This window comes from Pituophis catenifer, unplaced genomic scaffold, assembly GCF_029215685.1.
Source record: "Pituophis catenifer annectens isolate HBS135680 unplaced genomic scaffold, rPitCat1.0.hap2 SCAF_2, whole genome shotgun sequence".
Classification (NCBI taxonomy): domain Eukaryota; kingdom Metazoa; phylum Chordata; class Lepidosauria; order Squamata; family Colubridae; genus Pituophis; species Pituophis catenifer.
Genome location: NW_027256882.1, coordinates 164,688,559 through 164,714,486, shown reverse-complemented (window position 1 = coordinate 164,714,486; position 25,928 = coordinate 164,688,559). Strand labels below are relative to the sequence as shown.

Here is a 25,928-nt window from a genome sequence, read left to right as displayed (position 1 = left end):
ACAGTACTTTTATTGGAAAGAATCTCCAGAATCTGAAGAACATTTGATTGCCTGATCTGCTTACCAATAGGGAGGTTCCCACCATCCCTTCCTAGGCCAGACACATCTTCTTCCCTTCCTTCTTCCCTTCCTTCTTCCCTTCTGATTCTGTGCCTGTAGGAAAGGAACAGAGTTTCACTGTCCGCTTCAAACGGGCTGAGGGTTATCCTGTGGACCTCTACTACCTCATGGACTTGTCCTACTCCATGAAGGATGACCTGGAGAAGATCAAGCAACTGGGAAGTGACTTGATGGCTGCCCTGCGCAAAGTTACTACCTCAGTGAAGATTGGTATGTAGTGAACTCTGAACAGGGAAACACAGAAGATCTAGGAAAAGCATCATAGATTAGTGTAAGCCTTAGAAGAAAAGATGTAAAAAGTATTCCCAACGAATACCTGAATACATGAAAACTAGCATTTATTTTGTCTTTGGACACATTTAGTTTAATATTTTTAAAAATGAAGTGAGGATGCCTTGCCTAGCATCTGAATTCTTTATCTTTACTAGATAAAAAGACTTTGCATCTCTGCTGACTAGCATGTACCTACAAAGTTTTCTTTATAGCAATAGCACTTAGACCTATATACCGCTTTACAGTGTTTAACAGCCCTCTCTAAGCGGTTTACGGAGTCAGCATATATGCCCCCAACAATCTGGATCCTCATTTTACCGACCTCAGAAGGATGGAAGGTTGAGTCAACCTTGAGCCTGGTGAGATTTGAACTGCCAAATTGCAGGCAGCCGGCAGGTAACAGAAGTAGCCTGCAGTACTGCACTCTAACCACTGCGCCACCATGGCTCATTATAGGATCATATATTGGGCTTTTGTATTGCTTTATCCCTTGGATGAGAAATCTCTCTGTCTCTCTCTCTCTCTCTCCTACCCCCTCCTTCCCCCCATTCCCTTGAGGTTCTATTTTTAAATGCGCAAATTTATTCTAAGTCTTGCCCTAGTTTTTTGGGGAATCCCACTTTTGTATTCACTCTTTGATAACTGTATGTCAGCCTTTCCAAATAGGCCAGGCAGGAAACATGACCAGATAAATTAATTCCGCTTTATTATAAATCTACATTAACAGAATCTTGCATCTGTGAAAGTGCAATTCTCCCGCCATCTTCTTTACAGCCCAAGAACCGAAGGAGGGTCCCTTCAAAGCCTGTTGCCCTGCCCACTATCCAGCTGTGGGCTATGCTGTTTTGTATCTGATCTGTCCCCTAGGTGGTACCCCATCTCCCAAAACCTTATCTGTGTGCTTGTAGGAGGTTGTAAAGCCCTCAGAGCTGGGGCTTAAGGGTAACATGAGGAAGACAGAAGATCTTTTCCTTGCAGGGTTTGGTGCCTTTGTGGACAAGACTGTGCTGCCTTATGTCAATATGGTTCCTTCCAAGCGGAAACATCCCTGCCTAATCCCGAAGGAGAACTGCCAGTCAGCGTTCAGCTATAGGCACGTGCTCGCTCTGACTGAGAACGCCAGTGAGTTTGAGAGCAGGGTCGGTCAGCAGCGCATCTCAGCCAACCTGGATGACGCAGAAGGAGGCTTTGATGCTATCATGCAGGCAGCCATTTGCAAGGTGAGTGTAGCAGAAACCCTGACCACTCAGTCTTCAATAATCACGGGGCACCTGCTGGCAAGTACTTCCAACCCAGATTTTTCAGTGATGGGTTGCTCCCGGTTCGGGTGAACTGGTAGTGGCAGTGGCAGTGGCAGGAGGCTCCGCCCACCCACCCAGACATCATCAAAAACGATCTGCACGTGCACAGAACCTTCTGCACATGTGCAGAAGCGCCATGTGCTCGCAAAGCGAGCGTGCGCCTCCGCGCGCTACCGATAGCAAACCGTTAGCTCCGGGTTTTGAAACCCACTACTGAGATGTTTGTAACCTTCTGTCCTTTGAGATGCTCGTACGAATTGTGCCCATGTTGCTCTGTGCTAGGGAGAACAGTGAGAAAGGTCCCATCCTAATAAGGCCTTTTCCTTCTCCATTTTCACAATCGATCCAGGATTCAACTTTCAAGGTAAGGTCTACTAAGCCCCAACTGATTAATACCATTAATTTTTCTAACTTTTCATAACCAGCAGAACAGCCCTGCCCAGGGGTGGGTTCTACTTACCTTTACTACCAGTTCGAAGAAGCGTTTTGATGACGTGGGGGGGCGTGGGGGCAGAGCCTCCCGCCAGTTTTACTACCGGTTTTATAGAACCGGTGCGAACCGGGGGCAACCCACCACTGGTCCTGCCAGAGCAGCCCAAACTATGAGTTAAGCAGGACTGATTCTATTTTTATTATTTTTACTAACTTTCTTTTCAGGGCTGAGAGAGAGAATGAGGAAGAAACCTCTTTCTCTAGCGGCTTTTTCTACATGTCAAATTTTATAAACTTATATTCCCTCATTATATGTGCCTCCCCCCTCCCAGGTTTGGTAACTGCTTATACTTTACTACTTCATACAAAGTTGTGACTATTCTTTTCCCACGGCAAAATCAGGACATTCTCCAGAAGTTCCTTCCCTCCCACTTGCTCCCTCAAAAAAAAATAAAAAAATACTTTGATATTTTTCCTGTGAAAAAGCATACATCTCCTTCCTTGCTCTGGACAGTTCTTCTTAGGCTTGCTAAATCCACTAGGCAGCTACGAGGCTGGGATTATGTAGACTAGGTCTCCCTTCCTTCCTTCCTTCCTTCCTTCCTTCCTTCCTTCCTTCCTTCCTTCCTTCCTTCCTTCCTTCCTTCCTTCCTTCTTTCCCTCCCTCCCTCCCCCCTCCCTCCCTCCTTCCCTTTGCTTTAAACTTATATCTATCTATTCCTTGTTAGACTTTTCACAAAACATTTAAAAATCTTTAAATACCTTTGTAATCCAGAAAGAATGTTGACTCATCCAAGTGGAAGTATTTTACCCTGCTACTCAGACAATCTCTCTTTAGCTGTAAATTAATTACATCCGAAAGTGTTTAAGAAACTGAGGCTTGCACCAACCTTGTATCCATATAAGCTGCATTATGACTGTGAGCTTGATTAGAAGCTCTTGACACCCCACTGCTCAACTCTCGAGTCAACCACAAAACCCTCAGTTTCTGCCATCTCTTCATGAGGAGCAATTGTACGGAGTGCAAGTAGGCAATCTCACAATCTGTCCTTTACCCAGAAAGACTGCACTGGCTGCCCACTTCTGCAGCAATGCCATTCTGGCATTAGGGATGTCTATGCCACCCTAGATCCTCAACCAGAAACCACTCCTAATTTTTCTCAATCAGGAGCAAAATTTCACAAAATATCATTGCCAGTCTGATCGTTCAAACTTTGGTAACTGATACCTTAGATTTATTTGCGGCGTTCCACATTTTCCGTTGGAAACCTTGTTTTCTAAGAATTAAACTAAGTGACAAAACCTGAGGTTTGGTATTGGTAGGTCTAACAGATCTTGAAGTTTGATCCGACCTTAATTCAAATGCGTCTTAACCTCTTCTGAATATGCAGCACTCCTGAGAGATCGTGAATGAGTACTCAGATCGAAAATATTGATGTAAGTGGAGTTGCTGTTTTGAATGTGGGAGAACTCACTAGACCCTTGCTCTCTCTTTCCAGGAGCAGATTGGCTGGCGTAATGTAACAAGTCTGCTGGTTTTCACTTCAGATGGCACTTTCCACACTGCAGGGGATGGAAAACTGGGAGGGATCCATATGCCCAATGATGGCCGCTGCCACCTGGATGCCAATGGTGTATACAGCAAAAGTCACCTCTATGTAGGTTCCTTTCTCATCTTCTTGAAAAGCTACTGAGATTACTTAGAAAATAAGTGAAAGTGTGGTGTCTACCACACTGAAACCTGGGACTCTCAGGGGCACTGAACAATTCAGTGCCACGATTTTCTCAAAACCTGGTATCTTCTGGGTGTATTGGATTTTAACTCTAGTTGGAAGAGGAATACTGGCAGTTGAAGTCTCATGCATCAAATTGCAGGATGTATTGAAACAGAACCCAAATCCTCTGCACAGACCCAGTTGGCATATGGAGAGAACAAAAGGATTGAAATATCTCCCAGCCCCTATTGATTGAAATTCAATGGGAGGGAAATGATGAGGAAGTCCCTCCATGGTGGAAATGCTTGGGGCTGTGAAGTCAATGGGGGAAGGAAGAACAGGGAGAAAGGTAAATGTGTGGACCAATGGGTGATTTGGATGGTTTACCATGCCTATCTCTTGGGTTACTGAATCCATCACACAGCAATCAAACATGTTTTCCTCATAGCACTGTCTAGTTCTTAGCTGAGGAAAAGGGAGTGAATATTAGTTGTACTTTCCAATGTTATGAGCAATAACATTGGATGTAAGATTATTTGTTGAAATAGTAAGTAATGAAGAGTCCACTAACAACTTCCATTAGCCTTACCCAACACAATAAAAATAAGCGACAATGAGAATGGACCAAAATCTGGAGCATGTCAGGTTGCCTAACCCTGGCTTACTCTATGAGCATATCTTTAGCCCTTCATTTGGTAATGGGATCATTGTCAACAAGAATGACAGTTGTACATCTGCCTCCCCATCCCAACTTTGTATATTACCGAGCTCAATATCACAATTTTATTTATTTTAGAAAATGTATATTGCTGCCTAATTGCAAATGGCGACTCAAGGCGGCTTACACGAATATAAAAACATCATATATAAAAAATAAAACTAGTAGAAGAAGGGAATAGGGAATAGCAATATCATGGTATTCCCTATTTCTCCATAGTAGATAGGGGAACAGTGGAAATGAACTGGTAATTTGACAGTGGATGTGTATTTATTTATATTTGCCATATATACCGTATTTTTCGGAGAATAAGACGCACCTTTTTCCTCCAAAAAAGAGGGTAAAAATCTGGGTGCCTCTTATACTCCGAATGTAGCCCTGCCCAGCTTCTCAAACGGAGGTTTCAGAGGTTGAAAAAAGCCTCCAAACAGAGCTTCAGGAAAAAAGCCTCCAAACAGAATTGCAGAAAAAAAGCCTCCAAACAGAGCTGCAAAAAAAAAAAAAAAAAAGGCTCCAAACAGAGCTTCAGAAATAAAGGCTCCAAACACAGCTGCAGAAAAAAAGTTTCCAAACAGAGCTGCAGAAAAAAAGCCTCCAAACAGAGCTGCAGAAAAAAAGCCTCCAAACAGAGCTGCAGAAAAAAAGCCTCAGAAACAGAGCCTCAGAGGCTTTTTTCCTGAAACTCTGTTTCAGAGGCTTTCAGAGGTAGGAAAAAAAGCTTTTTTTCTGAAACAGAGTTTCAGAATATGGTATGTTCTGTATTAGAAAATATGGTATGTTCTGTCCAATTTAGCACTAAAGCACCAAACCTATGCACAGCAGCATCTGATTTTGACTCAGTCAAGCTATTGGTCCTTGTGATCTAATACTTGGCCATATGAGAGGGGCTTTCTAAAGCTTTGGAGGATGGCTTTTTCTTGTCTTTCTATCCAAACCCATATCCATCAGAGATACCAGGGGCTGAATTGAACCTCAATTGAGCTGCAACAAAAAAACATGCACTCTGTTTTAGTGCTCTAGTTCTAGCCATGATCTCTGAAGAGATTTTAAAATTTCATGCCTGAAGAAGTCTGATGTCAATCATGCAAATTCAATCAATTGCTGCATGTGCTTCTGCTTTTTTTGGAGGGTGAGAGTAAATCCACAATATTTGGCTTGGAAGGTAGGGCACGAAGTTCCTGGATTCTACCTGAAGTCCTGATGAAAAGGAAAGGGATTCCCCACTATCCAGTCAGAGCTGAAGAAGCTTCTTCAGCTGAGAAGCGAAACGTCTTCAAAGAAAAACCAGAAAGTCCAGTTGCCTCTTGGAAAAAAAGCACCTTTGGGACAACCATGACCTGGATGACTGAGAATCTCCATAGACTTTTAAGGAAGGGGAGGTTCCTAGGGGAAAAAGAACAACAACCAATGAGGAGGGAAAGGAAGAAAAGCATCTGCCCCTGTAACCACAGCCTCTGTCTCTTTGCAGGACTATCCTTCTGTTGGGCACTTGGCTGAAGTGTTGTCCAGATCTAATATCCAGCCTATATTTGCCGTGACTAGTTCCAGGCTATCCTTATATAAGGTGACTGCTGAGTTGAACGAGTGGGGAGGGAAGGTATACTTGGACTATTTGGGAATCTCCCACTCAACCTTTTTCCTCTCCTCTCTAGGAGCTGAGCAAGCTTATTCCAAAGTCAGTGGTGGGGGAACTGAAGTCGGACTCCAGAAATGTGGTGCAGCTCATAGAAGACGCCTATAAAGTGAGGACATTGAGTAGTCTGGCTCATCTGAAATTAATCCTCATCAGGGGAAAGACCACTTTTCCAGTGCCACCATTTGCTTGAGCTTTACTCAGAAAATGGCCTGAAGGCACCCAATGCTCATGCTCTAATAAGAAATAAGTAGACTTCATAAGCTGTCATAGTTGGGAGATAACCTAGAAGCACTCTGAGCCCCTTGAATCGGTTATACATATAAGCACGCCCCTTAAAGACTTCTTAGGAATGGGGTGAGGTCTACAGTAGACAGTCTAAGGTTAAAGTTTTGGGGGTTTGGGGAAGAAACCACAGAGTCAGGTAGTGCATTTCAGGCGTTTGCGACTCTGTTACTGAAGTTGTATTTTCTGCAGTCTAGTTTGGATCGGTTTTCCATGAGTTTGTACCTATTGCATGCTCTTGTATTGTTTTGGTTGAAGCTGAAGTATTCATTGGCTGGTAGGACATTGTAGCAGATGATTTTATGAACTACGCTTAGGTCATACCGAAGGCGGCGTAGTTCTAAGTTTTCTAAGCCCAGAATTTCAAGTCTGGTGGCAGTTTCCTGGAGGAAACTGACTACCTGGATCCTTACCAATCTGGTTTCAGGCGTGGCCACAGCACGGAAACGGCATTGGTCGCCCTAGTAAATGATCTCTGGCGGGCCAGGGATGGGGGTTGCTCCTCCATCCTGGTCCTTCTTGACCTCTCAGCGGCATTCGATACCATCGACCATGGTATCCTGCTGCAGCGGCTCAGGGGGATAGGGTTAGGAGGCACTGTTTTACAGTGGTTCTCCTCCTATCTCTCGGGCCGTCTGCAGTCTGTTTGGGCGGGGGGTCAGGGATCCTCCCAGAGGCCTCTCACTTGTGGGGTGCCTCAGGGATCGGTTCTTTCCCCTCTGCTCTTTAATATCTATATGAAACCACTGGGTGAGATCATCCGTGGTTTTGGGGCGAGGTATCATCAATATGCTGATGATACCCAGCTTTACATCTCCACCCCTGACCACCCTAGGGATGCCCTACCGTGATGTCCCACTGCCTGGAAGCGGTGCGGGTTTGGATGGGGAGGAACAGGCTTAGACTCAACCCTTCCAAGACTGAGTGGCTGTGGATGCCGGCATCCCGGGATCTGGAGGTTCCATCCTTAATGATCGGAGGTGAAATCCTTGCTCCCTCCGACAGGGTCCGCAACTTGGGTGTCCTCCTGGATTCTCGGCTGTCTTTAGATGACCATCTGACAGCCGTAACCAGGGGGGCCTTCGCACAGGTCCGTCTTGTGCACCAGTTACGCCCGTTCCTAGACCGGGATGCCCTCGCCACGGTCACTCACGCCCTTGTTACCTCTAGGTTGGACTACTGTAACACCCTCTACATGGGGCTGCCCTTGGGATGTGTCCGGAGGCTTCAGCTAGTCCAAAATGCAGCCGCGCGGGTAGTTACGGGGGCGTCTAGATACTCCTGTGTAACACCTCTCCTGCGTGAGCTGCACTGGCTACCGGTGGCACTCCGGATACGTTTCAAGGTGCTGGTGCTCACCTATAAAGCCCTTCATGGCTTAGGCCCGGGGTACTTGCAGGACCATCTCCAGCCGTTCTCCCATCGTCCTGTGCGCTCTCACAGAGTCGGCCTCCTCAGGGTGCCGTCGGCCAAACAATGTCGGCTGACGACCCCCAGGGGGAGGGCGTTCTCTGTGGGAGCCCCGACCCTCTGGAATGGATTGCCCACTGAGCTCAGGACAGCCCCCGACCTTCTTTCCTTCCGTCGCGAGCTGAAGACGTGGCTCTTCCGCCAATTAAACTGATCCGTTTGGGGGTACACTGGTATAATTTTAAATCGTTTTTAATTGGGTTACTGATTTTAATTTGGTATTGTATTGTGATTTGTATTGAAGCTGTCATTTTGTAAGCCGCCTTGAGTCCCTAGGGAGAAAGGCGGCATATAAATCGCAATAAATAAATAAATAAATAAATAAATAAATAAATAAATAAATAAATAAATAAATAAATAAATAAATAAGGTATTTTGTTGCGAGCAGAGGAGTGAAGGACTCTTATGAAATATCTCTGGACTTGTTCAATTGTATTAATGTCCGATATACAGTGTGTGGATTCCAGACAGATGAGCTGTATTCAAGAATTGGTCTGGCAAAAGTTTTGTATGGCCTAGTTTGCAGTTCAATATTACCGGAGAAGAAGCTATGCAAGATTAGGTTAACAACTCTTAATGCTTTTTTTAGCAATGCTGTTACAGTGAGCTCTGGCACTTAGATCATTTGAGATGAGTACTCCAAGGTCTTTGACAGAGTGAGGGTCGTCTTCTAGGTATATAAGATCTCAGATGGTGTAGAGGTTAAGATGTTAGATTGGCACTGGGGAGATCCAGGTTCTATTTCACCCTCAGCCGTGGAAACTCAATTTTGTGCTAGATATCCTCTCCCAGCTCCACCTACTTCAGGGGGTAGCTTTTGTGGGAGGAAATCAGATGAAGAGTGCTAGGATACTATATTGCATCCCTATATGGTATACATGGATGTGTAGATGGAGGAATGACACAACTTATTTTTTGGGGAGGAAAATAGGGGGGAAAAATCTGCCTACCAGATATTCATCTAGCTAGTGTAGTCAGCTTCAGCACATTAGCTTGCTGGTTTTTATCCCCTGTTTGGGGATAAAAAAAAAATCTTCTAAAGCACAACTGATCTTTGGAGAGAGAAGCAATGAGAAAAGCAGGCAAACCGTGGAGATCACTTCACTTGCTAGTGCCTCATTCAGGCTGAAAAAAAAAGCTTCACAGCTGAGAGTCGGAGGGAGCAGGCAAAGCACGGAAGATCACTTCACTGAAAAAAAGCTTCTAAAGCACAGCTGAGAGTCGGAAGGAAAAACATGGAGATCACTTCACTTGGGAATGGAGATTTTGCTATATCCTTCCCCCAGGAGTGGGGTGGGAATGGAGATTTTGCAGTATCCTTCCCCTGCCACATCCACCAAGCCACGTCCACAGAACCGGTAGTCAATTTGATGCTCCCATGATAGAAATAAACTGTGGCTTTCTTAAAGCAAATAGCTGAGCTGAGTTTTGAAGCACAGCCCCCTACCCACCCATAATCACTGGATCTGCTAGTAAGAACATGTGTAAGCATTCTCCTTTTCTGCCTTGCTTCGCAGCGTAGTATCATCCAAGTCATAAGCCTACTCACAAGAGATTCTACTTGTCTCTCCACAGAGTCTTGCCTCCACAGTGAAACTGGGGCATTTCTCAGACCTTCCGCCTGGAATATCCATTTCTTATGACTCCCATTGTGGGGACACAGAAACCTATGGGCAGACAGAGGGTGGAGAATGCAGTGACGTGTCTGTCAACCAGATGGTAAGCATTTAAGTCAAGAGCTTCTGATGGCTCCAAATATGTCTCAGGAGAAGCTCTCAATGAGGTTGCTGTGTTACAGCTCTAGCAGTCTAAGCATGGATAGAGAGCTACTGGGAATTGGAATTTGGCAACATCTGGATTGTCACAGATTTATCACTTAGGGAAGTTGATGGAGCCCATCTCATTCACCTACTGGTATCTTCTCAAGGTACAATTCACAGTGAAGATAATGGCAACCACTTGCCTACCTGAGTCCCAGAAGCTGGTGTTGCGAGTATTAGGAGTGGGAGAGGAGGTCCAAGTAGAGCTGTCAACAGCTTGTGAGTGCCAATGTGGAGACACCCAGCCTGATGCACACCACTGCTCTGGTGGACATGGCAACCTCACTTGTGGCATTTGCAGGTATTTATATGATTTATTTCACTGTGTTTTGTAAAAGCTGCTTTGCTGTGTCATAATAGTCAACGATATCGACAGGCTAGACCTGATAACTACTAGGAGGAGCGGCTACAGATTTAGCCTGGGAAGGCAACAAAACAAAATACACCCAATAGCAAAATCCTTCTGGTTGCTATTGATGCGTCCCAAAGGTACTCAAGGAAGCTTTACTTCACTCCAGGAATGGGTTGATTACTGTAAAATTAAAAGTATAATAGAAATATATTGATGATAGGTTAGTAGTACCTCCAAAAATGCTGCCAAGGAAATTGCATGGACTTGTCCAGGCAGGAGTCAAGACGGACTCAAAGGCCCCTGGATCTAGAATTCTCTCCAGAGAATTCTCTCCTGAAATTCTCTCCAGGATCTAGAATTCTCAGTTTCCCCAGGCCTAAGTTGGAGCTGGGCTCACCACGAGAGGCCCATAACCAGGTTCAGATCAGGCACCATTCATTTCTCTCTGATATCCACCGTGCGACTGTGATCTCCTTCCAGGATTAAGTTGTTCTAGTTTTAACTCCTGTATCAGCAGCCCCTCTGCATCATCCTACAATGTTTTGTAAGATTGGGTGAGAAGAGGAAAAAATATACAAAGGAACAGAGGAAGAAGTAAACCATAGGGAGAATGGCAGGGACAAAATACCTTATGCCACCAGACTTGAAATTCTGGGCTTAGAAAACTTAGAACTACACCGCCTTCAATTTGACCTAAGTGTAGCTCATAAAATTATCTGCTACAATGTCATACCTGTCAATGACTTAATTCAACTTCAACCACAACAATACACGAGCACACAATAGATACAAACTTAAAGTGAACCGCTCCAAACTCGATTGCAGAAAATATGACTTCAGCAACAGAGTGGTCAGCGCCTAGAATGCCCTACCTGACTCTGTGGTTTCATCCCAAAATCCCCAAAATTTTAACCTAAGACTGTCTACTGTTGACCTCACCCCATTCCTAAGTGGTCTGTAAGGGCCGTGCATAAGAGCACCAGCGTGCTTACCATCCCTGTCCTAATGTTTCCTCTATTTGTATCTATTTCATGTATCCAATTATGTTTAGACTTATTACCTAATACGTTCTTGACAAATATAATAAAAATAAAATAAATAAAAAAAGAGAAAAGGAAGAAATCAGATAAAAGGTGACAGATAGTAGGATGAGATGACACTCCTTCAACAAGGAAGTTATCCCTTAACTGTGATACTATCACCAGTACTGCAAAAGCTGACTGATGACCTGGGGAGTTATTCAAACATTATATAAAAAGACCGAAAACAAACATTTACAAAGCCATTTTATAAACGCAATACTACATTAAAACTTCCTTTCAATACGTATGTCAGACTTGTAAAGATTCATCCCAATTCTGATTAATCATTGAATTTAAGTCACTCCCTGTTTGAAAAACTCCCAAAGTTTGTAAGATATTATTGAAATTAAATTAAAAAATATGAATGGTTAGTACTTTTAAAGAGAAGAAAAGATCTTATTGCATGACCATAAATTGTACATTTAATGAGTTAATTGTAGTTAGTTGGGATTTTATTGATGTGATATATATATATATATATAATTGAAAGAAACTTTTAATGTAGTTTTGTGTTTGGGGGAACTGAGTTTATAAAGTGGGTTTGAAAATGGTTTTTTTTCTCCTTTATAGCTTGAGTAATCCTTGAAGTTTGTAACATATTACTGAAAGTGAATTTTAATGTATGTATGTTAAGGGGAGGTTAAAGAAGAGTAAAGTTTAAAAAAAGATGTGTTAGAAATTGATTCTAGAAAAGTTTTTAAAGAAAGGGTTAATATTTTAAAATTTAGAAAAATATTATTTTCTTTAGAGTTAAAATTTGAAAGAGTATACTGAGTTTTATTAATATAAATTATGACAGTCTATAAATATTAATGAACAAACAGAAATATATATTATTTCCCACGGCAAGGAAAAACAGAGATTGTTAAATCAATTATTATCTTCTACTGTGCCAAAGAAAGTTGGAGATCAGTGCCTTTTGTTTCTTTTTCCCTTTCTATCTCACATTTTCTCTTTCCCCCCCTGTCCTTCCCCTAGTTTTCCATTATATTTTATTTTCCTTTGTATCTTATATTTTGATAAAAATTAATAAAATTTAATATAAAAAAACTAGCTGATGACCTGAATATCACCCTCTCCCTCAAAATATAACCGTGATGATGGAACTATGCAATCTAGGCACCATAAGTGCCACCAAATTGGTTATCGACCACAGAAAATACTCTGTTTCCCCCAAAATAAGACATCCCCTGATAATAAACCCAATTGGGCTTTTGAGTGCGTAGCAATAAGGCGAAGCGCTTATTTCAGGGTTCAAAAAAATATAAGACAGGGTCTTATTTTTGGGGAAACAAAGTATATTGAAAATTTCACTTACGTCTATTGTTGCAGAGCAATAAATGCTCAAAAAAACCTTTTTCTTCATTCGCCTGGAATAAAGTCCAGGTCAGAAATATTACAATAAAATAGTGTAATATTGATTTCATGATCTGTTCTTTTGCCTTCATGAAGTGGCAAAATGAACTACAGTTAGTCCTCAACTTATGACTGGTCTCTTGGTGACCATTTGAAGTTATGATGGACGAAACACTGTTTTGGCTGGCAAAGTGCTACAGGAGGCCATCCAGCCAAAAACATGGCACAAGGGGGTCGCCCACGGCCCCCACATGCCGCATTTTGGCTGCCAGAGACACTGGTCCTTTGCTATTTCCAGGCCAGCCCTGCAGGCCAGATTTAAGCATCCTGAGGGCTGGATCGGGCCCGCATGCCTTGAGCGTTTTCCTGGAAGGCCTGATTAGAGAACTTCTCTGAGAAGAATAAAGAAATGAAACCTTCATGTCTAAGTGGCAATTCCTATTCAGAAGAACTACCGAACAAGCAATATTACTTCTAGCAATTTCTATTTATTTATTTTTTTGCTTAAATCTTCTTTTTGACCAAACACAATTTCTGCAATCAAAATTTAAAAACTGCAAACAGTTTCAAAGGGGTTGTTAAGACCAACTTCAAATCTCACATTTATCTTCTCACTGTAAAATTCAGTGAAGAAAAAAATATCTGGATCACATCTAGGGGAAAAAAAAACATGATATGGTAATGTGATATGCATAATCCTGATTTCACACACAAATCTTGCCAGAGACCCTGTTTATTTTAATTTTTTGTAATAAATGTAGGATTGAGGGATTCGAGGCACATATATATTGAAATGTGTGTTTTTTTTAAGGATAGTTTTCCTTGGGAAAATCTGGAGGGGGCTCAAAACCCATTACCTCTGGAATGTTATTCCATGCCCTAACAAGGAATCCCCCCCCCAACTGATCTAAGAAGGCTCAAAGGTATGTCCTCAGAAGCTGTCCATGTTAAATACGCTGCTGTTTGGATTGCCCTTGAAGGTGGATAGATGCCTGATTGCGCCACCTGAAGAAGTGTTTGGAGCAGGGGTGAAATCCAGCAGGTTCTGACAGGTTCTGGAGAATTGGTAGTGGAAATTTCGAGTAGTTTGGAGAACTGGCAAATACCACCTCTGGCTGGCCCCAGAGTGGGAAGGGAATGGAGATTTTGCAGTATCCTTCCCCTGCCATGCCCACCAAGCCACACCAACCAAGCCACACCATGCCCACCAAGCCATGCCCACAGAACCGGTAGTAAAAAAATTTGTATTTCACCACTGGTTTGGAGTAAAGACCATAGAATGGAACACAGACAAAGCAAAGAGCAGACATCAAGCATCCGTTAGTAACAGGCAGCTGCATTCAGAAATCTCTCTGAGTTTCAAAGGAAGAGAATTTTATTTAATTCAGCATAAGTTCGGAACCTACAGAGATCATTTCATGCGAAAGTCTTGAAGAACAGTTGAAAGACAATGATTGATGGATTTATAGTAACTATCTGTCACAGCATTAGTAGAGTTTCCCTTTCCTTTTCTCTCCTCTTCTACTAATACTTAGATAAGGATTAACCCCAGCTTCAATCATAATTGAAGGATTGTAGCTATGCCAGCATGGAGAGGTAGGAAGTTGGTGAGGATGAAACCACACAAGCCAACGCTTGACTTAGAAATGCTCTTTGGCTCCTCTCCATGGCCCATTTCGCCTCTCTGTTCTAGATGTCGTGAAGGCTACGTTGGCCGGCGCTGTGGTTGCAGGAAAGAGGAACTACTTGGGTCAGAAGGTGTGACCCTAGCAAGTGGGCCCTTCTGCAGTTGTGACAACGTTGCCTGCGAACGACATAATGGGCAACTCTGTGCAGGTAAAAACATGAAGTTTCTTTTAAGATCAAAGCAGGGGTGAAATCCAGCAGGTTCTGACAGGTTCTGGAGAACTGATAGCGGAAATTTTGAGTAGTTCGGAGAACCGGCAAATACCACCTCTGGCTGGCCCCAGAGTAGGGTGGGAATGGAGATTTTGCAGTATCCTTCCCCTGCCATGCCCACCAAGCCACGCCTGCCCAGTGGTGAAATCTAAAATTTGTTACTACCGGTTCTGTGGGCGTGGCTTGGTGGGGGGGTAATGTGACTGGGTGGGCGTGGCCATTTTTTTTTTTTTACTTTTAAAACCATTTTTTCTACAACCTCTTCGGCGAAGATGCTTCTGACGATCCCAGCTGAGTTGCCTGATCGGCAGAGGCTTTTTTAAAAAGCTTCTGCCGATCAGGCAACTCAACTGGGATTGTCAGAGGCATTTTAAAAAAAAGGCTTTTTTTTTACTTTTAAAAGCATTTTTTGGCTGAAGAGGTTGTAGAAAAAAAATGCTTTTAAAAGTTAAAAAAAAAAGCCTCTGATGATTGTGCAGCTCAGCTGGGCATGGGGGGAGGGGCAGGGATTTTTGCTACCAGTTCTCTGAACCACCCGCCTCCATCACTACCGGATTGCCCAATCCGGTCCGAACTGGGAGCATTTCACCCCTGCACCCGCCAAGCCACACCACACCCACCAAGCCATGCCCACAGAATCGGTAGTAAAAAAATTTGGATTTCACCACTGGATCAAAGGTACTATTACTCTCCAATTGAAGAGTATATATGTAGCTCAGGGTTGAACCTTAGAAGCCTTGGTTCTGTCTGAACTTTGTTGATTGCTTTCAGGCTTTTAATTTCCCAAGTAGGTAACATCACTGATCGACAAACAGAAAAACAAATATAAGAATGGACAGAATGACAGATGGACAAAACGGACAGTCATCTGGCCAGACCAGATGGATGGATAGACAGCACACAGATGGAAAGAGTCATAAACAAAAGGATGGTCAGACAGAAGGATGAACAGAAGGATGAACAGACAGACACATGGATATATAGATGAGAGACAGATGAATAGAAGGACAGGCTATTGGATAGATAGATGAATGGACAGACAGACCAACAGACACACAAAAGGATAGATGGGCAGATGGAGAAATATAAAGACAGACAGATAGAAAAATGAACAGACCGGATAGACAGGCAGACATATAGATAGATGGAGAGATGAAAGTACAGACAGACAGGTGGATAGACAGGCAATAGATAATGGATAGATGGACAAACTGCATCAGCAGACAGTAGACAGATGGATATACTCTGGACACTGTCCATGTATTTGTCTGTCTGTCCATCTATCTGTCCACATAGATATACAGACGGGGGATGGACAAACAGACAGCCTATTGGGCAGATGGATAGGCAGCAGATGGATAGTCACTTAGGTAAACAGACAGATGGAGAGACAGACAGACAGACAGACATGGAGAGAGGACAGGCAAACAGATGGACAAACATCCTGTTGAAGAGATGGATAGCAGTCAGACAGATGGCTAGATGGGCCAACAACAAAGGACAGATGGACAGACTGACGTGGATGGACCAGTGGATAAACAGAGAGAGGGAAGGATGGACAGACAAAAAATGAACAAATGGAAGGATGAACAGACAGACATACAGATGGATATGAATAGATCGACAGATCAGACAGACATATAGATGAGCCCACAGACAAACAACCTGGCAGACAGTTGGACAGCCAGCCAGAGAGACAGAAGGACAGACTGATACATAGGCAGACAGAGGGACAGACAGATTGCCTGGGGGACATACAGCCACAAAGAGGCAGACAGACAGATGGCCACTATTACTCTGATTAGCCATTAACTGGATAAATATAAGATACATAACTCACTATCATTATGAATGTTTCCTTGTTGAGGTCTGAGCTGGGTTGTTTTCTTGCAGACGTTTCATTGCACCCAAACTAAGTAACATCATCACTAACACTGTATGTCTGTATGTCCCTCAGTCCATCTGTCTGTCCCTCTTATCTGTCTGTCCACCCGTCAGTCTGTCTTTCTGCCTCTCTTGCTGGCTGTCCAACTGTCTGTCTGTGGGTCCATCTTTGTGTCGGTCATTTCAAACCTGAGCTACAAATATTCTCCTTTATATGACTGCATTGGAAATGTTGTACATGGAGTAGACAATTCTACTGCCTTAGCACTCAGTTTCCATTAGAAAGAAAACATATCTTTAGCCTTCCACCTCGTGGTTATGCTTGTAAATATGCAGGCAATGCCAGTGGAAATCTGTAAAGCCAGTAATTTGGAGAAGGCAGAGGATTTGTGCGTAAGACAAATAATATTCTATTCTTTGATGCCGATGTTCATATTAGATAGAGAAGACAGACTGAAACTGCCTGATGACCCTGGAGGTTGGAGGATGGGGGTAAGGTGACAGATAACAAAAACCAGGTTGCTGTCTTTTCTGTGCTTTAAAGGTGTGTGTGCTTGTTAGAAGTTGCTAGTATCAGTAGAACAGACAGGTTTGGGGGTCTCCTTAAAAGAGCAGAATGAAGATGCATCAGATCAACCCACAGAAGGGTTCCTCCCACAATGTTATCCTCCATTCCTGCAGCAAAGATAATTTTAGAACTTGTGCTGCTTTTCTAAGTCATTGCAGAAAGTACGGTATATAATCTGTAACCTTGTGGGCTTACTCAAGGTACAGGTAGGTCTTGACTAGTGCTGATAAAGAATCCCACAAAAAGGTCTCATTATTCAGCTTTGCACTATTCAAAGTGATATTTCTGTGGGAAACAAAGTTAAGTGGTTCCAGCTTGATGGAAATAGGCAGTGAACATTTTTAAACGCAAATTTGTATATGTTTATCGATGAAATATAAAAGATTAAAAGAATATATTTGGAAGTCACACAGTCGATATGTAGTAGAAAGCATAATTTTAAAAAATTATAAATGTTCCTGTTGATAAGAATATTGATTTATTAATAAAATTTAAAAAATTAAGTGAACAAGGACAAACTAGAGGATAAATCAGGGGTGAAATCCAGCAGGTTCTGACAGGTTCTAGAGAACCGATAGCAGAGATTTTGATTAGTTTGGAAAACTGGCAAATACCACCTCTGGCTGGCCCCAGAGTGGGGTGGGAATGGAGATTTTGCAATATCCTTCCCCCAGGAGTGGGGTGGGAATGGAGATTTTGCAGTATTATTTCCCCAGGAGTGGGGTGGGAATGGCGATTTTGCAGTATCCTTCCCCTGCCATGCCTACCAAGCCACGCCCACAGAACCAATAGTAAAAAAATTTGGATTCCATCACTGGGATAAATCCATAGTCAAAGCATAACCTTCTATCTGCTGTATTCTGCTGTAACTCTTCAAAATTAACCTCTTCTTTTTTTTCTACTTTCTTCGAACAGAGCCGCCCTTTTCTCCATTTTGCACACATGATGTGTGTGTTAGCATTTGAAACCCAAACACAACAGTGCATGTGCTAGCTTCAACTGTACATGTATTTGCTTCGCATTAAGTCAATTTTGGCTTGCATTAAATATGACCTGATATCAATATATAATTTGCACTAAATCAAATACTGCACTATTTGAACTTGTACTAACCAGGATTTATCCGTAGTTCTGAATGCCAATAAAAGATACTTTTTGCATCTTTCTCCAAATACCTTGGTGGCTTATTGAAGTGGGCACTTTACCCACAACAGAAAGAACTCCACTATGGTGCTTGTCTCCTTCTGCCAACAGGTAACGGGCAGTGCAGGTGTGGCCATTGCCAATGCCAGGCCAATTACACTGGCAGCGCGTGTGAGTGCAGCCTGGATACCAGTGGATGCACCCAAGACGGCAAGATCTGCAATGGGCATGGCCACTGCATCTGCAACCGATGCCAGTGTGACGTTGGGTGGTTGGGCAGCCACTGTGCTGACCACCAGATGCCCTGTGAAGTGCACAGGTGAGGCTGAGGGGAGGGAGCCAATGGATGGAGGGAAGAGACTGGCTGCTTGTTCATGGTTTCTGTTAACCAGGAGGGCTTCGTTCAGCAAAGTTCATTGTCAGTCACTGCCCTGATTGAGTCAAAGAGAGAACCATTACCATGTACTTTGACTGGATTTGATGCCAATGACATTGCACTTTTCAATGGTTCATCAGTACTGCACAGGAGCACTGGATACTTTCAATGCAAGTTTCCTTGAGAAAGTTGACATTCTAAATCCTTTCATTTAGTTGGACTATCAGTGGGCATCAGTGAAGCAGACAGGCCAGGCACTCGGGATAGCTTAAAACAAGGTTGCAAAAGCTGAGTTGCTGTGGTTGTCTGAATCTACTGAATTGCATGGTCTCTAGAGTATCACCCAAGGTTGCCACCACATTTTAAGTGACAGACGGGGGAATATTAGCAAGTAACTGGAGGGGTCCATGAGTTTTTATATTCCTAGCCAGCACACTGATAACATTTAGAACTGCAGTCCTAGCATTTTCAGATGATGCCGGCTTTAGGAAGATTTCATTGGGCTTCACTGTGCTACTACAGGTAACCCTTGACTGACAACCACAATTGTAAGGGGTTTGGACTAGAAGACCTCTAAGTTCCCTTCCAACTCTGTCTATTCTGTTCTGTTCTGTTCTGTTCCGTTCCGTTCCGTTCCACTATTCTATTCTATTCTATTCTATTCTATTCTATTCTATTCTATTCTATTCTATTCTATTCTATTCTATTCTATTCTATTCTATTCTATTCCATTCCCATTCCATTCCATTCCATTCCAATATTCTGTTCTGTTCCGTTCCATTCCGTTCCATTCCATTCCATTCCATTCCTTTCCATTCCAATATTCTGTTCTGTTCTGTTCTGTTCTGTTCTGCTATTCTATTCTATTCTATTCTATTCTATTCTATTCTATTCTATTCTATTCTATTCTATTCTATTCTATTCTAATTTCATTCCAATATTCTGTTCTGTTCTGTTCTGTTCTGTTCTGTTCTGTTCCGTTCCGTTCCGTTCCGTTCCGTTCCAATATTCTATTCTATTCTATTCTATTCTATTCTAGTCTAGTCTATTCGATTCGATTCGATTCGATTTGATTCTTCGATTCGATTCGATTCGATTCCAATTCCATTCCCATTCCCATTCCTCCACTCCACTATTTTCTATTCTATTAATATACCCTGTTTCCTCCAAAATAAGACATCCCCTGATAATAAGCCCAATCGGGCTTTTGAGCACATGACAATAAGGCCAAGCGCTTATTTCAGGGTTCAAAAAAAATATAAGACAGGGTCTTATTTTCAGGGAAACATGGTATTATTTCTATTTCTATTCTATTAATTTCCATTGCTAAACAGTGATTGTTAAGTGAGTCACACCTGATTTTTATAATCTTTTTTTGCCATGGTTGTTAAGTAAATCACTGCAGCTTTTAAGTCATGCAGTTGCGCATCATGCAGTTGTTAAGCAAATCTGGCTTCCCTCATAATCTTGGCTTGTTGGACCAGTGGACATGGCAACCACACGATCCTAGGGCACACATCATAAACACATGCCGGTTGCCAAGTGCTCAAATTTTGGTTACATAATTGTGGGGATGCTGCAGTGGTAGTAAGTGTGAGGACTAGGATTGGTTGTAAGTCCCTTTTTACAGTGTCATTATAACTTTGGATGGTCACTAAACAAATCATTTTTTTAAAAAAAATTGATTTATATGCCGCCCTTCTCCGGAGACTTAGGGCGGCTTACAATGCGCTAAGCAATAGCCTTCAAAATTTTGTATATTTATACAAAGTCAGCTTATTGCCCCCACAAACTGGGTCTTCATGACACTGTATTAGCTTGCATTTCTCTTTATGTTAGTAACTCTCACTCCATTTAATAAGCAAATTGGATCATTCATTAGAGAAGGAACTTTTTCTGTGTGATCATATAGTATTGTTCCAAATTATAATTATGCAAGCTAAAAATTTGCCCCTTTTAGGTTTGTATGTATATATTCTTGTTTATCATCAGACTTATAGATGGTCTTAATCAGAGTTTACAACTTCAGGCAAATCAAATTTAAAACCACCTTCAGAACATGTGCTCATCTTTGACACCAGGGATTCATGATATAAAAAAGGAATCTGAAAAAAATCTCCCACTCCCCATCACCAACTGATTGAATCACATTTCGCTGCAGTAACTGCCCGGGTGATCAAACCGTTCTCCATTGGTGCTAGCAGTGTTTGGGTGTCTGGATGTGTGTGGGGGCCATATTTTATGCTAAGCAAGAGTAAATAAAAGCCCCCAGTTTTTTTAAAAAAACCTGCATATCTGTTGGCAGGGATTGTGCCGAGTGCAAGGCTTTTGGGACTGGACCACTGAGTCAGAACTGTAGCAATTCCTGCAGCCAAACGGTGAGAATGTTGGTGGCCCCTGTGGATGAGAGATGGTGCCAGATGAAGGGAGGAGATGGGCGCCTCCTCATCTACCTCATTGAGAAGGACAAGACAGGAAGCATCCTTCTGACGGTGAATGACCGAAAGGGTGAGTTGCCAGGAGAAGAAGTTGTGAGCATGTGCTGTTATTCCTTTGCAGTGTTGGGATTTTCCTGAGACAAAAGAAAAAGAAAGAAAGAAAAGAAAGAAAGAAAGAAAGAAAGAAAGAAAGAAAGAAAGAAAGAAAGAAAGAAAGAAAGAAAGAAAGAAAGGATAGATAGACAGAAAGAAAAGATAGATAGATAGATAGATAGATAGATAGATAGATAGATAGATAGATAGATAGATAGATAGATAGATAGATAGATAGAGGGTTTCTGGTGGGATCCTGACCCAGGATCTGCTTATATGCTAGGCAACCTGTGATGCTATAGCAGGCAAGGGAAATCTGCATACATCTCTATAAGGAGCTCTGGCAGAATCAAATTTCTAAACCAACTGCTTGTTAACCATGTTTTGCTGAATAAACCACAACTCACTGAATTTTTCCCATTGAACTACATAAGTAAGTCATGTTATGTCTTAGTGTAATACGTAAATCTAACCTGTATGCTTTCATACATCATTTGCCCCTCGATAACCTTTTGATATGATCCTATAAGATTAAATCTATGTAAAACAAAAATCTTTTTTTTTTTAACGTAAGTATTGGTTCTAGATGGCAATTTGTTGCTAGCAATTATACACAAAGATGAATGAGGACACTGGCTGGGTTCTATTTTTGGTTAGCTCTGGCAAATCTTTGGTTGACTGGCCATCACAATTAAGCATATTGCACTTAGTGCAGTGGATGAATCTAGCACATAATTCTTGATGCCAAAATGAAAATTGCTGGCTCTTCAATGACCCCCCTCATGTCCTTCTATTCTGTAAAGAATGCCATTTAATGATAATACTAGAGAAATATCATCAGCAGACATGACAGCTTCCCAGTGTTGCTGTTTGGGGAACAGAGCACTATAAGCTGAGAGAGTGGTGGCAGAACTTCACTCCTGAAGTTCACTCTCCAGCAAATACCACCACATTACTTGACAAGCCTAGCTCTGTAGGCAGGTATAAAACAACCTTCCCAAATTGATATCCTCCAGTCTGCAAAAGAAAACATTTAATCTTGGTCCAAGGAAGAAGTCCTACTATAGGAAGGTGTGCATGGATGCTACAGAGCAAGGCACAGGACACATGGCTACAATGGAAGAGAGAAAAGGGAGGAAATAGCAAAGGAATGAGCGTTTTTTCCCTGTGAGACTGGTCTATCAGGGAAACCTGGTCCACCCAACTATGGGACGGAGCATACTGCTTCCACTTCTGCCTTTCAGCCCCAATCCAGGAGCCTTCGCAGGCAGTTGCTTTTGCGACAAACTATTTTTGTGTTGAATGTATATTTTACCAACAACGAAATAAGGGAGACTAGTATAGATCTATTTCAAGCTATTTAGCTCTCATCAGCTAGCCATATCCTTTCTGGGATTCGAAGTATCGGGTTTGGCAAGCTGATGACAGCTAAATAGCTTGAAATAGATCTGTACTAGTCTCCCTTATTTCTTTGTTGGTAAAATATACATTCAATAGCAAAGGAATGGAAAGCAGCTTCTCCAATTCCTGGTGGGAGTGTTGGCAACTTAGATAACTCCTGTGCTTCTTTTCTTTCTATCCTGCCAGTGCCAGATTCTACCAGGCAGCCGAACCTGATGCCAGCGTTAATGAGTGCGCTGATGGTGGTGATCATAGGGGTGTTTCTCATTGCTCTGTCCCGTGGCGTTGTGGAGATCTGTGACCGGAGAAAGTTCAGACGCCTTGAAAAAGAACGAAAAAATGCCATGTGGCCTCAGGTCAGTGCCCTTCGAAGCATCTTCAACTTGCAAAGCCATCCTGAGAGAGACAAACCTGACCCACCGGGAGGCTTTGCACCTTGGGAAACACCTGCAGAAAATATGAAGGACAGAGCTCTTCCTCCTGGAAAATGTAAAACATGTGTATTATTCGCATATTGCATAGAACCAGTGGGATAACTTGCCTTCAGAAGTTGTGGGTGCTTCATCACTGGAGGTTTTTAAGAAGAGATTGGACAGCCACTTGTCTGAAATAGTATAGGGCAGCAACCCCCAACCTTTTGGGCACCAGGGACCAGTTCCATGGAGAGAGGTTTTTCCGTGGAACTGGGGAGGAGGGACATGATTTCATATGCTGCCTGCATCCAACGGGTGGGGCTTCACTTCTTTAAGCGGACCGGCTACTGGCATGCAACGACCGGGTGCTGGTCCATGGACCAGGGGTTGGGATCCCTGACATAGCATCTCCTGCTTGAGCAGGAGGTTGGACTAGAAGACCTCCAAGGTCCCTTTCCAGCCCTAATCTTTTTTTTTTTTTTTTAATTTGATTTATATGCCGCCCTTCTCCGAAGACTCAGGGCGGCTTACAATGTGCTCAGCAATAGCCTTCATCCTTTGTATATTTATACAAAGTCAGCTTATTGCCCCCACAAACTGGGTCCTCATTTCACCTACCTTAGAAAGGATGGAAGGCTGAGTCAACCTTGAATCTTGGCGAGATTCGAACCCTGCAGTAATTGCAGACAGCTGGTTTTAATAACCAGCTTAATAACAGGGTGCCTTAAACCCCTGTACTACCAAGGCTCATTCTGATAGATACATGTATGTATGTATGTATGTATGTATGTATGTATGTATGTATGTATGTATGTATGTATTTCTCTTTAGCCAGGTTCTTCCTACGTAAACCAAGATTTTTCTGCAGCCCTAGTTCAGTGAAATCCCAATCCACTAGTTTCTAGGCTTTTTTCAAGCATACGAGAAGGGGCATTTTGTTGCTTGTTCTTAACCATACATGTTGAGCAGTGCTGTTTTTCTACCTACCATTGAGGACATGAGCAGCTTGGCATCCTCCTGAGGACTGGACTATAGCTCTCCTCTGCTCGTTTGTATAACCAGGATTTATAGGGCCCCAAGCTCCACTTAGCTCTACTTGAATGGCCATAGCTTTAACAAAGCTATGAGATAAATTTAGCTTGGGTGCCTCAAGGCCTTCTAATGCAATTCAGTTAACTCAAGCACAAACCATCAAGATCTTTTGCACAAAAACAGACACTACTCTTGCTTTTCTAGGAATTGACACTTTCTAGTTGGTGTCAATTGCAGCAATCTCACTCCGAAGGTAATGAAGAGGAGAGGAAAGGAGAGAAGAGAAGAGAAGAGAAGAGAAGAGAAGAGAAGAGAAGAGAAGAGAGGAGAGAGTAGAGTTGGAAGGGACCTTGGAGGTCTTCTAGTCCAATCTTCTGCTTAGGCAGGAAACCCTATAGCATTTCAGATAAATGGTTGTCCAATCTCTTCTTAAAAACTTCCAGTGTTGGAGGGTTCACAACTTCTGGAAGCAAGTTGTTACTTCTAGAGGCAAGTTGTTATTTGGAGGCAATGCATTGTAATGCAGTTTACTCAATCCTAATTTCTAGATGTAGACTAGTTAGTATGTGGTTCCGTGTGTCACACCAACATAGCATAAAAATGTATGAATCCTCCTTTCTGAGATAGCTTCTGAGTGAGTTCTGGGGAAGTAAGGAATGGGCTTTTTCGAAGATGACCTCACTTGCAGATGAAGGAGCTTCCTGCTGACTCGAGCTACAAAATCCAGCATTTGCATTTTGCCCTGATTTTCTGATTTCTTTTTCTAGATGAACAACGTCAAGTTCAAGAGTGCCACCACAAGAGTCACCAATAAAGGAAAATATTTGTAGCCCAGGGTTGAAATGAGGGGTCCTTGGTGCTCCCTGAGCTTGCTTGTTTTCTTCCAGATGTTTCATTACCCTAACTAGGTAACATCATCAGTGCTAGTAAGGAGTGCTGTTTGCTGTCAGCTTATATTCTGGCATTTTGCCTGTCTGTGTGAGGGGTGAGGGTGCAGTCTTAGGGATTCTTTGGTTGGGCTGTATACTGATGGCTCTTTGGCAGTTTCTTGATTGGGGTATTGCTTACTTGATTATTGGTTTGAAGTTGACTTTGGAGTTAATCTATGCTGATCTGAATGCTGATTAATGGTTGAAAGGTGCTGGAGTCTTTTTCTCTTTTGGCCTGGTTGATTGTCTGTTTTGCATAGTCTGTAGAAGTTGTTACTGCCTATGTGTCTATTGATGGCTGATTTGTTAGAGTGCCAGTCTTCTAGAAATTCCCTAGCATTTTTGGACTTGGCCTGATCTAGGATTGTCACATTTTCCCAATGGAAACTATGATTAAATCTTTTCTACATGTTGTGAAATTAAAGAATTTTTATCATGTCTTCCGACTGGCCAGTTGGTGTTCTGCCAGTCTTCTGCCTGTTTGTCTTACATAGTGGTTGTTGCAATTCTTACATTGTGCGTTGTAGATGACTCCTGTTTTTTTCTTCTGGGATTACTGGGTCTTTTGGTTTGCTTAGGATGTTTTGAAGGGCTTTAGTTGGCTTGCGTGCTATGCTGATTCCATATGGTTGTAGTAGTCTATTTGTGGTTTTTGAGATATTCTTGATGTATGGCAGCATAGTTTTTTTAGGGCTTGTATTGGTTGTGCTGTATTGGGTTGAGTGGTTAGGGACCTTTCGATAAAGTTGCACGAGTATCCATTTTGTTGGAATGTGTTGTATAGATGCTCCATTTCCTTTTTCTGTTCTGGGTTACTGTGGTGTGATTGGGCTTGTTTAAATACAATACAGTCCTTACACAGGTTCTCTTGTGGGAGTTTGGGTTATTGCTTTGGTAGTGGAGCACCGAGTTAGTACGGGTGATTCTTCTGTAGACTTGCGTTTCTAGTTTGCCATTGTGCTCTCTGCTGATCAGGATGTCCAAGAAGGGTAGCGAGTTGTTTTCTTCTTCTCTAGTAAACTGGATTCCTTTAAAACGTTATTGATGGTTCTGTGGGTGTTCTCTAATTGGTCCTTTTTTTATTATTATTATTACCACAACAGTCATCGACCCCCAGTACAATGGTTATGAAAACATTGCAAACACAACTTGACAACACTGTGCCAACAGCTGAAGATACTGTATGTCTTTGGAG

The 25,928-nt window shown here is 42.5% G+C and overlaps 1 protein-coding gene across 1 annotated transcript; it reads left to right on the top strand.

The window, feature by feature from the left end:
- The first annotated feature begins 212 nt into the window (after positions 1–212).
- ITGB7 (integrin subunit beta 7) lies at positions 213–25,925 on the top strand. Its single transcript, XM_070934969.1, has 13 exons — positions 213–330; positions 1,372–1,613; positions 3,626–3,784; positions 6,028–6,123; positions 6,212–6,301; positions 9,523–9,666; positions 9,875–10,068; positions 14,251–14,393; positions 18,163–18,370; positions 20,733–20,935; positions 22,546–22,715; positions 24,572–24,712; positions 25,837–25,925. The coding sequence occupies exons 1-12, from the start codon at positions 228–230 to the stop codon at positions 24,632–24,634; spliced, it is 1,815 nt and encodes a 604-aa protein (XP_070791070.1). The 5' UTR covers positions 213–227; the 3' UTR covers positions 24,635–24,712; positions 25,837–25,925.
- Positions 25,926–25,928: the final 3 nt, after the last annotated feature.